Raw genomic sequence first — 13,711 nt, 5'->3', positions numbered from 1 at the left:
TCTTGTGTTAGTTTGCTGAGAATGATGGTTTCCAGCTTCATCCATGTCCCTGCAAAGGACATGAACTCATTCTTTTTTTATGGCTGCATAGTATTCCATGGTATATAAGTGCCACATTTTCTTTATCCAGTCTTTCATTCATGGCCATTTCGGTTGGTTCCAAGTCTTTGCTATTGTAAATAGTGCTGCAATAAACATATGTGTGCATGTATCTTTATAGTAGAATTATCTATAATCCTTTGGGTATATACCCAGTAATGGGATTACTGGGTCAAATGGTATTTCTGGTTCCAGATCCCTGAGTAATCTGTCTTCCACAATGGTTGAACTAATTTACATTCCCACTAAAAATATTTCTTAATGTAAAAATTATATAACTTTTACAATCTCAATAATTTTCATAATTTCAATAATTAGGAAAATACAAATTAAAATGTCAAATGTCAAATGCAAGGATGTGGAGCAACAGGAATTCACATTCATTGCTGGTAGAAATACCAAATTATATAGCCACTTTGAAAAAGGTTTGATATTTTCTTCTAGAATTAAATATAGCCTTACCTTATCATCCAGCAATCAGGTGCTTTAGTATTTACGCAAATGAGTATATTCACACAAAAACCTCGATATAGATAGGTGTTTATAGCAGCTTTATTCAGAATTGCTAAAACTTGGAAGCAACCAAGATACCTTCAGTAGATAAATAAGTAATAAACTGGATCACATCCAGAGAATGGAATATTACTCAGTGCTAAATGACCTATCAAGCTGAGGTATGAAAGAAATTTACCTTCCTATTACTAAACAAAATAAGCCAATATGAAAAGGCTACATACTCTGATTCTGACAATATGACGTTCTGGAAAAAAGCAAAACTATAGAGATAGTAAAAACGTTAGTGTTTGCCATTGTTTAGGGGAGAGGGTAGGATGAATAGACGGAGGATTTTTAGAGCAGTGAAACTAGTCTCCATGATACTATAATTGCTGATCTAAGTGCTGACAGGAATAGAGTGTCAGATTGGGGGTTGCTGAGAACAAAAAGATACACCAGTGTCCAACAAGCATGTGAAAAGATGCTCAACATGACCATTTAAGGAAAATGGAAATCAAAACTACAATAAGACATCACCTCATACCCATTAGGATGGCCACTATCCAAATAATAAAAAATGGCATTCGTGAGAATATAGAGAAATCAAAATTCTTATGCATTCTCGGTGGGACTGTAAAGTGGTTTAGCCATTATGGAAAGCAGTATGACCATTCCTCAAAAAATTAAAAATAAGATTATCCTGTGATGTAGCAATCCTACTTTGAGATACATATCCAAAATAATTTCAAGCAGAATCTTGGGATTTTTGCCTCCCCTTGTTTGTTGCTACATTATTTACAATAGCTGAGAAGTAGAAGAACCCAAATGTCTATTAACAGATGATTGGATAAAGAAAATGTGGTATATACATACAATGGAATATTATGCAGTCTTAAGGGGGAAGGAAATCCCATCACATGCTACCACATAGATGCTGTGGACTGAATGTATTTTCCCAAAATTTATATGTTGAAATTCCAGCCCCCAACGTGATGGTGTTTGTATGTGGGATAATTAGGTCAGGAGAGTAAAGCTTTCATGGGTGGAATCAATGCCTTTATAAAAAGACAGGAGAGAGCTTGCTTTTTCTCTCCCTATTCTCTGCCATGTGAGGATACAAGGAGAAAATGGCCAGCTGCCTACCAGGAAGTGGGCCCTCAGCAGACATCACATCTGCGGGCACCTTGAGCATGCACTTCCCAGCCTTCAGAACTAAGGTAAATAAATGGCTGTTTAAGACACTCACTGTGTGATAATGTGTTATGGCAGCCTGAACTGACTAGGACGATAGATTAACCTCAAGGACATCATGCTAAGCTAAATAAGCCAGTCACAAAAGTACAACCATTGTAAGACTCAACTCATATGAAGTATCTAAGGTAGTCAATATCATAGAAACAAATGTAGAAAAGTGTTTACCGAGAGCTGGCAGGAGGAAGGAAGGAGAACAAGTGTTTAATGGATATAGAGTTTCCATTTTTTGAGATTAAGAAAAGCTCTAAAGATCTGTTGTACAACAATGTGAATAGCCTTAACTCTATTTACCACAATAAAAACAATTAGAAAACAAACATGAGAAAATACAAATTGGTACAAACTAGTATTTGGATAAGAGTCCCTCTGAAGGCATTAGTGAAGGAGTGGAAAGAGGAAGAATGAGGTCTGAGCTTTATAGAAATGTTTTCTTTCTTTCTATTCTTTCTTCCTCTTTTTGTTAGTATAAAGATCTGAAGCAATGCTGCAATAACAATTTATTTAGTGGAGTCATGTATCTATTATATAATTTTCTTAATTTTTATGAATGTTTAAAATTATTCATAAAGGTATTTTTTAAAGAAAAGAAGATGTAATTGAATATGAAGCAGTTCAGTTGATGTCTTCTTTGTCTCAAATGTAAAGTTATTGACGCTGAATTCACTGGGCTTCTATCCTACCCTGAAATGCTCTTCTCTTGAAGGAAGAGTAATAAAATCAGAAATCGGCCAGGAGCGATAGCTCACGCCTGTAATCTCAGTACTTTGGGAGGCCGAGGCGGACGGATCACGAGGTCAGGAGATCGAGACCATCCTGGCTAACACGGTGAAACCCAGTCTCTACTAAAAGTACAAAAAAATTAGCCAGGCCTTGTGGTGGGCACCTGTAGTCCCAGCTGCTTGGGAGGCTGGGGCAGGAGAATCGCTTGAACCTAGGAGGCGGAGGTTGCAGTGAGCTGAGATCTGCCACTGCACTCCAGCCTGGGTGACAGAGCGAGACTCTGTCTCAAAAATAAATAAATAAATAAATAAATAAATAAAAATAATAAATAAAATCAAAAATCAGTAAATCCTAGGTATTTGTGACTAGAAGTGCATTATCGAGCAAGTTTAAAGTAGTACAGTCAGTGAAGAACATCATATATGTGTTTCCGTTTAGCTGTTTATTGACGTTTCTGTGTATTAAGGCAAGATGATTAATTGTAAATCTCTATTTTGAAGAATAGCAAAACATGTGTGATCCACTGTTTTTTAAGACTTTTATTGGTCTAGTAATGTGTATTTACCCTGAGCTTGGAACACAAATTTACCCATTCTCTCTTGAAATTAACACATGTCAAAATGGCTGCCTAAATTAGAGCATAGAACGCATTTCTCAGTGCAAATGACAGTCATCTCTGTGGAATTACAATCTTTGTCTTCAACTAAAACCTTATTATCTAAATATGGAGCAAACCAGCTTGGATGAGCATGTGCTAAAGTGAAAGAACATGACATCCTGCTTCAGTTAAAGGCAAACACTCATTGAAACTTTGACAAAATACGTCACTTTCCAGATGACATTTTTGATATAGGACATACAAATAAAATGTTTACATGCATCTTCTAATGCATTTTAGTTATATATATTTTCAATAAAATTATGTAAGTGAATTATGCTCTGAAATGTCACAACAAATTTAGCAATCAAATTAGAAGATTATTTTTAAGACCTTGTATTTGAACATTTTGAAAGGATGATTTTCAAAGAAATTTGTTCAGTATATTCCACTGAGATATATAAAATATCCATCAGCCTGGCCATTGAATGTTTTGCAGTTCTCAGCAAATTCCCTCACAAGTAATTTTTATAATCTCATTTTAGATTTATTTGAAAATATTTTTCCAACAAGGTTAGTGAAGTTTTCTTTCTCTGATTCAAACTCTGTCCTTCAACATCTTCCAAATCATCAGCAGAGGAGATATACCTAATGTAAATGACGAGTTAATGGGTGCAGCATACCAACATGGCACCTGTATACATATGTAACAAACCTACACATTGTACACATGTACCCTAGAACTTAAAGTATAATAATAAAAAATTAAAAATCATCAGTATTCAATCATGATAAAATGATTCTCTTTCAAATTTTTTTTTCAAATTTTATAATGTTGGATGCATCAGATTTCTATGGAAGGTAATAACTTTCACCTCTAATTGGGTTCTTATTTTTGTTCAATGACTTAGACGTGAGTATATCAAACTGGATGTGGGATAAATTTTCCAACCTGTTAGGATCTGCTTTTTTTGTGTTGTCATTGGCTAGGATAGAAAATATTTAGGATTCTAGGATAGAAAATATTTATTTTTACATTTATTTTACTTTTTTTAAAATTTTTAATTTTTAGTTTGGCATGGGGGTGGGGAGGCGGGATCTTACTCTGTCACCCAGACCAGAGTGCAGTAGTGTGATCTCAGCTCACTGCAGCCTCAACCTCCCCAACTCAAGTGATTTTCCCACCTCAGCCTCCCACATAGTTGGAACTACAGGTGTGGGCCACCATGTCCAGCTGATTTTTGTAGTTTTCATTTATGTAGTGATGAGGTTTCACTACGTTGCCTATGCTAGTCTCAAAATCCTGAGCTCAAGTGATCCACCTGCCGTGGCATCCCAAAGAGCTGGAATTACAGATGTGAGCCACCATATGTGGTGAGAAAATATTTCTTATTCCTAAAAACTGACTCCTTCTCTTCTGTATTTTATATATCTGATCTGGGGAATAGAATGTTGATTTGCTTAACAATCCATTAATCATTTCAAACTCACCCCTATGGGATCAGAATACTATTTCCTTGGTCTTAGTCTCTCATGTACACTGAGCTCTATCTGGTAGCCTAACATTCCTGGTCTCTCTTCATCCTCTTATTCATTCCTTCCCAGAGGAAGGAAGAGCAACAATGGATTGGTGGGTTTTCAAGAAGAACCTGAGTATGCCTGCCTGGTCCCTCACCTCCTCTTTTCTTTTTAGTGTTTACTAGCTAAGGAAATATGAAATCTGGTCACCTCTTCCTTGCTATAGTTTCACCCAGGGTAGCCTGTAAGGCATAGTTCTGGGTCTTATTTCTGCGTTTTGCATTTTAGAGGACCATTTATCTACAGAAATAGGCAATTTTCTTCAGGATTAGCTATATCAATAAAAAGTTGATATTTTGTTCTATCTTCAATCTTAGTTCTTAATTGCCTCCACACTTGAACTAAGAAATAAAGTACTAGTTACTGGATTTTCCCTGAATTCCCAACAGCATGTAAATCCCCAGCCCTCCAGATACTGGACGTTTAATATTGCTCAGATTTTTGCTCTTTTCTTTAAACCATCTCTGCTTTAGTTTATTAGTTGCCTGGATTAAAGGAAAGGGTTAACTATTACAACTATTTTTTTTCCCAATGTTAGAGCAACCTACAATTCATGCTTCACACTGATGCCAAAAAGTGTATCTTGAAGTAGACATTTTATATCTTGTTATTTCTCCACGTTTTTGTGTGTTTATTTCGGACTCCTAAGTTGATTTCACCTGGCTCTTTATGGTAACTGTCTACTCTCCCATTCCATATCTAATGAGTCAATCAGATGCATGCTTATCATATCACAAGATATTATCATATTAAACTCTCACAGTATTTAAAATAAAAAAAACAGTTTAATATATTTCCATGCATTCACACAAGTTTTTTCTCATTGCCCATAAAAACCTTGTATTATTTTTCACCTAGCAAGATGAGCTCATCAACCTTTGAAAGTCAGTTTAAGCATCAGCTTGCCAAGGCATCTTATTTGACTCCCATTTGATATATGGTTTTCTTCTGTTTGCTTTCAATATACTGTGAAATCTTCCATTTGTTATTTTGTTCATTCATTCACTCTGGTTTTCATTGGTCCATCCATCCATCCATCCATCCATCCATCCATCCATCCATCCATCCATCTATTCAATTGTCCATGTTAGCATACCTACCATGTACCATGGTCTGTGAATTTTACTATGGATGCAGGGGTGAAAGATGCCATTCTTGCTTCCCTGGAGTTATATCTCTACCATAAATTTATCCCAAATGCCTGTAATGAAAGATATATCTGACTGCCTTGTCTACTAGACTGTTAACTATAATGGCAGAGATGGCATATTTGACTTGTGTTCTGTGCAGGAAATGTGTGAGGGGAGAAGAAAAGGCACACACACAGTACCTTTAAGGGTAAACAAACTTTATCCCACATAAATGGTAATGCAGATATAATAAGCAAATGATATAATAAGCAAATTGTAATTGGAAGGGGAGAAGGGAAAAATATATGTATCAATTAAAAATATCAATTAAAAGTCAATGAATACTCTTGTGAATCTCATGGAAACCAGAGAAGAGCATGAATAAGTGAACAAAATTATATATATACACACACACACACACACATATACATACATACATATACACTCACCAGACTATGGAGGATTCACCACCAAACTGGGAAGCAACAGCCTGGGCTCCAGAGTTGGCCACTCATCCATGCACAGACAAGGAGAGGTCTCATGAAGCTTCGGCGCAGTCTGGGACCCTAGCTCTTTTTGTAATGAGCTGTTTGGCATGAGCTTCAGTCACAAGGGTCCTTCCTGATGGGGCCTAAGGAACACAAAAAGGTCGACTTGTTTTTGCTATTGTCTGTTGTTTTTCAATAACTAACACATAGGAATAGATTGACATAGAGATTTCTTCGAAACGACGCTGGATGAAAGCCTCAAGGGGCTCACACAACCCGTTCTGAGACTTGTTAATCATTCTTTGTGTCCATGTTCAATTGAGTTCAGATTTAATATTTAACTTTTTCTCCACAGCTTGGATTCCCTGCATCTACCATGTGTATGGCACAGACATGTTATCAATATACGTTTATTGAATAACTAATAGTCAACATCTATAAATGTCTTCCATCCTCAGTAATTTCAGAAATTGTAATCTTGTACAAAACTTCTAGGTGAGGATTTCTGGTTTGACTCTTTCCTGAAGCCTTGCATTTTGAATATGTGAAAATACGTTAAACAAAGATGAGGAGACGTTAGATTTATTGTAGCAGTGGAAGAACAAAGGTTATTTACCTAGTAGATTAGAAAGTTATTTAGATCTTTACTCTGGTTCTTAATTCCAGAATCTGAAACTCCCTTGGTTCCTGCTGATTCTCTAAGCCCTGGCCTTGGGCCTCCCATGTATTTGTTGAGCTCTGAATAACTTTTCAGTAAGTTCCATCTGTACCTTAATCATTTTTCATGATCAAAGTTATTTAGTTATTTACTGTTACTAAATCAAGAACCTCAATTTTATTTTAGCAGAGTAATCAATACTACCCACTGCTCTCTATGATATTAATTGTAAGGCATATTTAGAAAGCTTCATTGTGTAAAATCTTTAAAGAAGTAGAAAACCTGCTAAATGATGCCTGTATATTTTTTCTTATCAAGGTAATTTGCCAGCAGACTTCCCAACTCCACCCGAAATCTCAGTTCCTGTAACATTACCTCCACACAACTGCACAGACAATGAATTTGTCTGCAGGTCTGATGGTCACTGCATCGAAAAAATGCAGAAATGTGATTTTAAATATGACTGCCCTGACAAATCAGATGAAGCATCCTGTGGTAGGTGGATTCTTAAAATTTGTTTATTGCTACAAAATAGATAAGAAAATACAAGTGTAATATCTAAATAGCACAGCCTAGTATCATAGTTAGATATTTTCAACATGAGTTAGTGCAACTTCTAAATGTAACAGTTATTCATACAGAAAATTGTAATGGAAGAATCAGAATGCATTTTCTATCAGGCCCAGTAAGAGATACGTGTCTTTAGATTAATGTTTTGGATTGAAAACTCATTTTCACAAACTTTACTTGACTCTGGGAGTAGCATTTAGTAGCTCTTTCCATCCATTCCCTTTGATCTGTACTCCTCACACTATAAAATAGGGAATGTTTAGGGAGGTAGCTTTATAGCACTGTCAGATTAATTCATTCAAATTTTGCCATTGCCAAAATGCACATATAACATTAGTACTATTAAAATATGCAGAATTAATGAGAAAACCTATCTTAATGCAAATGGGACCTTTGTCCCCTGTGTCCTAGTTTTTACCTGCCAATTCAGTGGCTTTTCCTAAATGGATCAAAGACAAACTATTTAATTTAAAAGTGGATTTGTAAGCCAAAGATACAGTCTTAGAGGAGAAGGATCAATCTGTGTCTGAATGAGCAAAGCATAAGATCAGAAGGAGTAAACACTTTGTAATATCTTTCCCTTCCCTGTTCTTCATGGAGTAGCCTGCGAATTGACTCTACCATCATATTTCTCAAGTGTCTTGATAATATTAAGGGCTCAGAACAGACAGATAACACAGAGAGAGTAGTGAAACCCTTATTTTATGGCAACCTTGTGAAGAAATTCTAGGACTTAAGAAATCCAATGAGGTTCATATTTATTCTTCCAACCCAGAAAAAAAATGTTCCTTAATGTACAAATACACCACCAATTAACTATCTAATCTAGACCAAAAAATTATAAAAGCAAAGCCGACTCACTTTGTGCAGAAGATGAGACAGTAATTAACTCAAGCTGCCCAGGGATTTATGTCATGCACCACAGATGGAAAATAATACAATGGAAAGTGTGGTGGTGGTCAGACTTCCTCATGGGAAGGCATTCAAATCCCCTTATGATCTTATATAAGTTGTAGTGTTTGTAAGAGTTTATACAAAACCTAATAAATTACACATAATGAGTATCTTTAGGGAATACTGAATTTCCTGTAAGTTCAACTTTGCCATTTTAGTAATGTCATTTATGATTAGAGGGAAAGTTTTGATAAATCCTTTAAATGTCTAAATGAATGCCTACTATTAAGTTATTTTGAATCAAAGAGTTTTTATAATTTTGAACAACTATAAATGAATTATTACCATTTTATTTATGGATAAACTGAGATTTTGTCTCTTCCACCCTTTTGTAAGATAAAATATTATGACAAATCTGCTTATAAACTGCACAAGTTTTCAAATTGATTTTGAAAATTATGATAAAAACACATAACATGGCCAGGTGCAATGGCTCATGCCTGTAATCACAGCTCTTTGGGAGACCAAGGTGGGCAGATCAGTTGAGCCCAGGAGTTCGAGACCAGCCTGGCCAACATGGCAAAACCCCATCTCTACAAAAAGAATACACAAATTAGCTGGGTGTGGTGGTGTGTGCCTGTAATCCTAGCTACTTAAGAAGATCAGGTAGGAGAATTGCTTGAGCCTAGGAGGGGGAGCCGAGATCGTGCCACTGCACTCTGGCCTGGGTGACACAGTGAGACCATGTCTCAAAAAACAAAACAAAACAAAACAAAAAACAAACAAATAAAACATAACAAGAGATCTGCCCTCTTAACAAAATGTTAAGGGTACAATACATTATGGTTGACTCTACTACAATGTTGTACAGCAGATCCCTAGAACCTATTCATCTTGCTTGACACGTTATATTTTCTAACGGTTCTTTTAAAAGCCTACAAATTATATCTTTTAAATGATATGAAGAACAGAGACATATTGGATCCTAAATCCCTTCACAAGATAAACAATTAATGTCAGAGATTAACTAATACACCTGAATGTCATGATTAAAAGCACTTTTATAAATGTTTCCTTTTCAGATTTTACATTAACTCATATACCCAAATTTCTAAATGGTCATAGTGGTATGCTGGCCCTGTTAATGTCATTTAAAAGCTAGAGTGCACACCAGGTTTTCTATAGTATACACAAGAACTTCATTGAATTGAATCTTTCTTTTTTATTCAGCAGCGGAAGATTTTAGACATATGAACACATTCAGAGAGAATTCAGATAACAGTTTTACGTATAACCTGTACATTTTTAAAAAAATCAGTGGACCTGTAATTTCCTGTGATATTAAAATAAAATTATTACAAGAAACTATAAAACTTTCTAGGAAACAGGTCCAATATGAAAGTTATTGGAAATCTCGTTGCTTAAACTGTAGTTGGGAATTTGCGATAACCCCTTCAGAGGCTGAGAAAAGAACAGACTTGTCAGAAGTTGGAGATCAGGCAAGGAATGAAATTGGTTAATGGAACTGCTTAAATTGCTGCTGTAGAAGCTAATTAAAATCTCACCACCTCATGAAACCGGATCATTAGTATATGTATTTTTTCTATATTTTATTCCCATAAATATTTGACTAGAAAAAACCTAGATTTCTTTGAAACTCTTCCAGTGATTTTACAGACCACTTGCCTAGTTATTTTAATAATGTTTGAAAGTTACATTATAATTAAAAACAAGAGTAAGAAAGTGCTGATTAAGATTGTACGGATTGAAATTGCCACTTATTAGCTCACCTTTTCTTTGTTCTACCCTGTCCAAGTTATGGAAGTTTGCAGCTTCGAGAAAAGAAGCCTGTGTAAATGGTATCAACCTATCCCAGTACATTTACTTCAAGATTCAAACACATTCAGATGGGGGCTTGGGAACGGGATTAGCATTCATCATGGGGAAGAAAACCACAGGCCATCGGTGGATCATACACAGTAAGTGACCGTGTACTTTGAACATGTCTCTTGGGAAATATTTATTAAGTGTGTCCCAAATTTCTGCCCCCACCACCTTATCCTAGGCCAATGTGATTGTAAAGATGAATGTTAAGTTGAAAAGAAGGCTGTGTGTTTTCTTTCATATAAAATGGAAAAAAAATATCAATTATAAAAGCAACGAATGCTCTCGTGAATCTCATAGAAACCCGAGAAGAGCATGAATAAGTGAACAAAATAATTTAATATTATCACTCTTTGAAAAGCCCTGTTAATATGTTGTTTTATAAATGATCTATGAATTTCTTTCCTCCCCAAATCTCTTTTCTCCTTCTCCCCTTTTCCATCTCCTCCACCACCTCCTCCTCCCATTTCCTCTTCTTCAGCCTCCTTTCCCCCCTCCCCACCTTCCCCTTTCTCTCTTTCTACTTTTTCTCTGATGCGTATTTGTTATACATGTATGAACACAGGTAAATGTGCGGATTTTCAACATAGATGAAAATATTTTTCTACTTTTCAGTAAGTCATGCCATTAAATATTCATCATTATTTGTATTTCACTGTAATGACTTTCAACAGTTTACTAATCTGTTCTCAACTAGTGGATTTCCCAGTTATTTTCATATTGTCTCAATATTGTGAAGTTGCTTCAAAGAAGAAATAGAATACCTAGTGTGTGAGAATGCTGCTGTAGGCACTAGAAATAAAGGAGTGACTGAAACAGATGGTCTTTGGCTCTCCTTAGGGAGACAGGCAGTAAGTCAATAAATAGAAAGCGTTGCAGATGCTGTTAACTGCTACACAGCAGAATGGAAACAAGGAAAGGGTTTGTTAGTGATGGAGCATTTCTCTCTGAATGGAACCCAGAGGGAAAGGCCCATGCAAGAAGACCAGCATGGCTGGGGTGGGATAAGAAGAGCAAACTACACAGCAAATGTATATTTCTTCTTTATTGTATTGACTATTAAGGCTTTTGTCCATTTTGAACTTTTTTCACTTTTGTGAAATGCGTGAATATTTTCTAGTGTTGTAAGCATGTTTGTATTTTATGTACCAACTTTTTCTGTTTACCACTGTCATCTTTATGTATCACATGTAACACATTTTTATCACAGTGACTGCATGCGTCTAGTCTAAAAGTGTCAAAGAGAATTGACAGTCTTATAATGACAAACAGCTGACATTCCTTCAGTAACGTCAATCCAATTCCCTGGAGATACCCTATTATGTCCAAGATCATTCCTCTATACTTTCTCACTTTTATTAGGGACTGGTTATAGGTGCTAGTCCATATTTATAAAAGAATATATAGTCATTTCTTGATTCAAAAATTTTGGCTTCCTCTATTGACATCCTATTATGAGGAATGGAACCTCTATTCCTTTCCCCAAATCCTATTTCTCTCCCTCCCATCATTCCGACTGTGTATTAATACACAGTTCTGTTTAAGTTTTTAGCTTAGCAGTATTCTGACTCTTTTGAAATTTCTGAGCTAGATATTGCATGGTGATTACTTCTTTTGTTTGTATTTTATGTGAAAATTAATAGTTTCCTTACCTTTTATTTTCCATAGATGTTTTCTGAACTTAATGTGCTTTTCCTCAATATCAGTTGCAATATCAATTTGCATTCTCCCGAACCAAGTAGGGAAAATGATTGATATTTAGTAATGGTGCTGGGATATTTGATTTTTCATATAAAAATTACATATATAAATTTAAAAACTATACTATGTGGTTTTGTGTAACTATACTGTATGATGTTGAGGTGAAGACAAATCGCCTAGCAATGCATTTCTCAGAACTTATTCCCGTCATTAATTGACACGTGACTATATGCAGTTATATAGTTGTTCAGCCTGTTTTTTATTAGGACTTGTTTATAGGGAGCAGAATCTAACATGTAGGTGGAAGTATTAATTTTACCTTGGAAGAAGGATATTCCTTGCTGTATAACAAGCAAGGAGAAAGAATGTATTGCTACCGACTCAGATGAATTTATGAATTTAAAAAAATTAAGCAACGTGACATACAAAGTAATTTAATGGATTTTTTCAAGTATCTATTTTTCACGTACTCATCTTCTGTTTTTTAGTTTTCATTATTAATTTTTTTTTTGGAGGAGTCTCACTCTAATGCTCAATCTCAGCTCACTGAAACCTCTAGTTTTAATTTTTGTGGGTACATGATAGGTGTATATATTTATGGACTGCATAAGGTATTTTGATACAGGCAAGCAATGTATAATCACATCATGAATGGGGTACCCATACCCTCAAGCATCTATCCTTTGAGTTACAAACAGTCCAGTTACTCTCTTTATTTTAAAGTGTACCATTATTACTGATAATAATAACCCTGTTGTGCTATCAGATAGGTCCTATTCATTCTTTCTGTTTTTTGTACCCATTAATCATACCTACCTCCCTCTACCAGCTTCCACTACCCTTCCCAGCACAAGTATTCATCCTTCTCTGGCTTCTTTTTCACGTGTCATTTTCTTTACCTTTTCTTTACATTTTTCCTTGTTCTTTTGCTCCTCACATTTACATGGTAATAATTATTTTAAGAAGGGATTTTGTGACCTCATTTTGTTCCTTGTTATCATTTATTTTGGTATCTTCTCTTTTTCTGAGGTTCGGTAACTAGTATATTTCCCGTTTTGTAGTCCACAATTCTATTGTGTGCCCAAGTCCTGTGAGATCCCCTCCTTCCTCCTCTCATTCTGATAAATCCGGGGAAATGTTATTGCAGATGCTCTTATATAAATAATCTTTTCAAAATCTTTATGCCCTTTACATCCCTCTCCACAGTTAAAACTTCACAACCCCCAAACTCTGTAGCTGCTGCTTCAAAGAAAACCAGTGGTGTCTCTGCTGCTCTGTCTGGGACCTCCTTCTGCAGGTGGGCCTTACACCCAAGAGATTCACAACATCTTCAGCATCTAATTATTTTCTTTAGGCTGATTTCCCCTCTCCCTGCTTTTGAAGCTCTCTTTTGTCACTGCTTTTGTTCTATTAAGATGGCTCCGTTTTTTTATTCAATATTTTTTAATTTTTAATTTTTTTATTAAAAAATGTTTTTCTTTATTTTTTTTTCCTTGGGCTGCTTCTGACTCACACACACAAAAAAAGCAAAGGGCACTTACAGAAGGTTTTTGTGGCTTATATCAATAAATGACATCTTATGAATAATCTGTAAGTACATTAAGAAAAGGTGGACTAGAATTTCACGTGTAAGTGGTAAAGG

The 13,711-nt window shown here is 35.5% G+C and overlaps 1 protein-coding gene across 4 annotated transcripts in view; it reads left to right on the top strand.

Annotated features, from left to right (window-relative positions):
- The window catches only part of LOC105488276 (MAM and LDL receptor class A domain containing 1), a 1,027,522-nt gene that overhangs the window by 526,060 nt on the left and 487,751 nt on the right, over positions 1-13,711 (top strand). For all 4 annotated transcript variants that reach the window (XM_071070418.1, XM_071070419.1, XM_071070417.1 and 1 more), the window contains 2 exons: positions 7,339-7,515; positions 10,301-10,463. In XM_071070418.1, coding sequence (XP_070926519.1) covers positions 7,339-7,515; positions 10,301-10,463 — 340 coding nt within the window. The remainder of the gene's footprint in view (positions 1-7,338; positions 7,516-10,300; positions 10,464-13,711) is intronic.

This window comes from Macaca nemestrina, chromosome 9, assembly GCF_043159975.1.
Source record: "Macaca nemestrina isolate mMacNem1 chromosome 9, mMacNem.hap1, whole genome shotgun sequence".
Classification (NCBI taxonomy): domain Eukaryota; kingdom Metazoa; phylum Chordata; class Mammalia; order Primates; family Cercopithecidae; genus Macaca; species Macaca nemestrina.
This window is presented reverse-complemented; position numbering and strand designations above follow the sequence as displayed.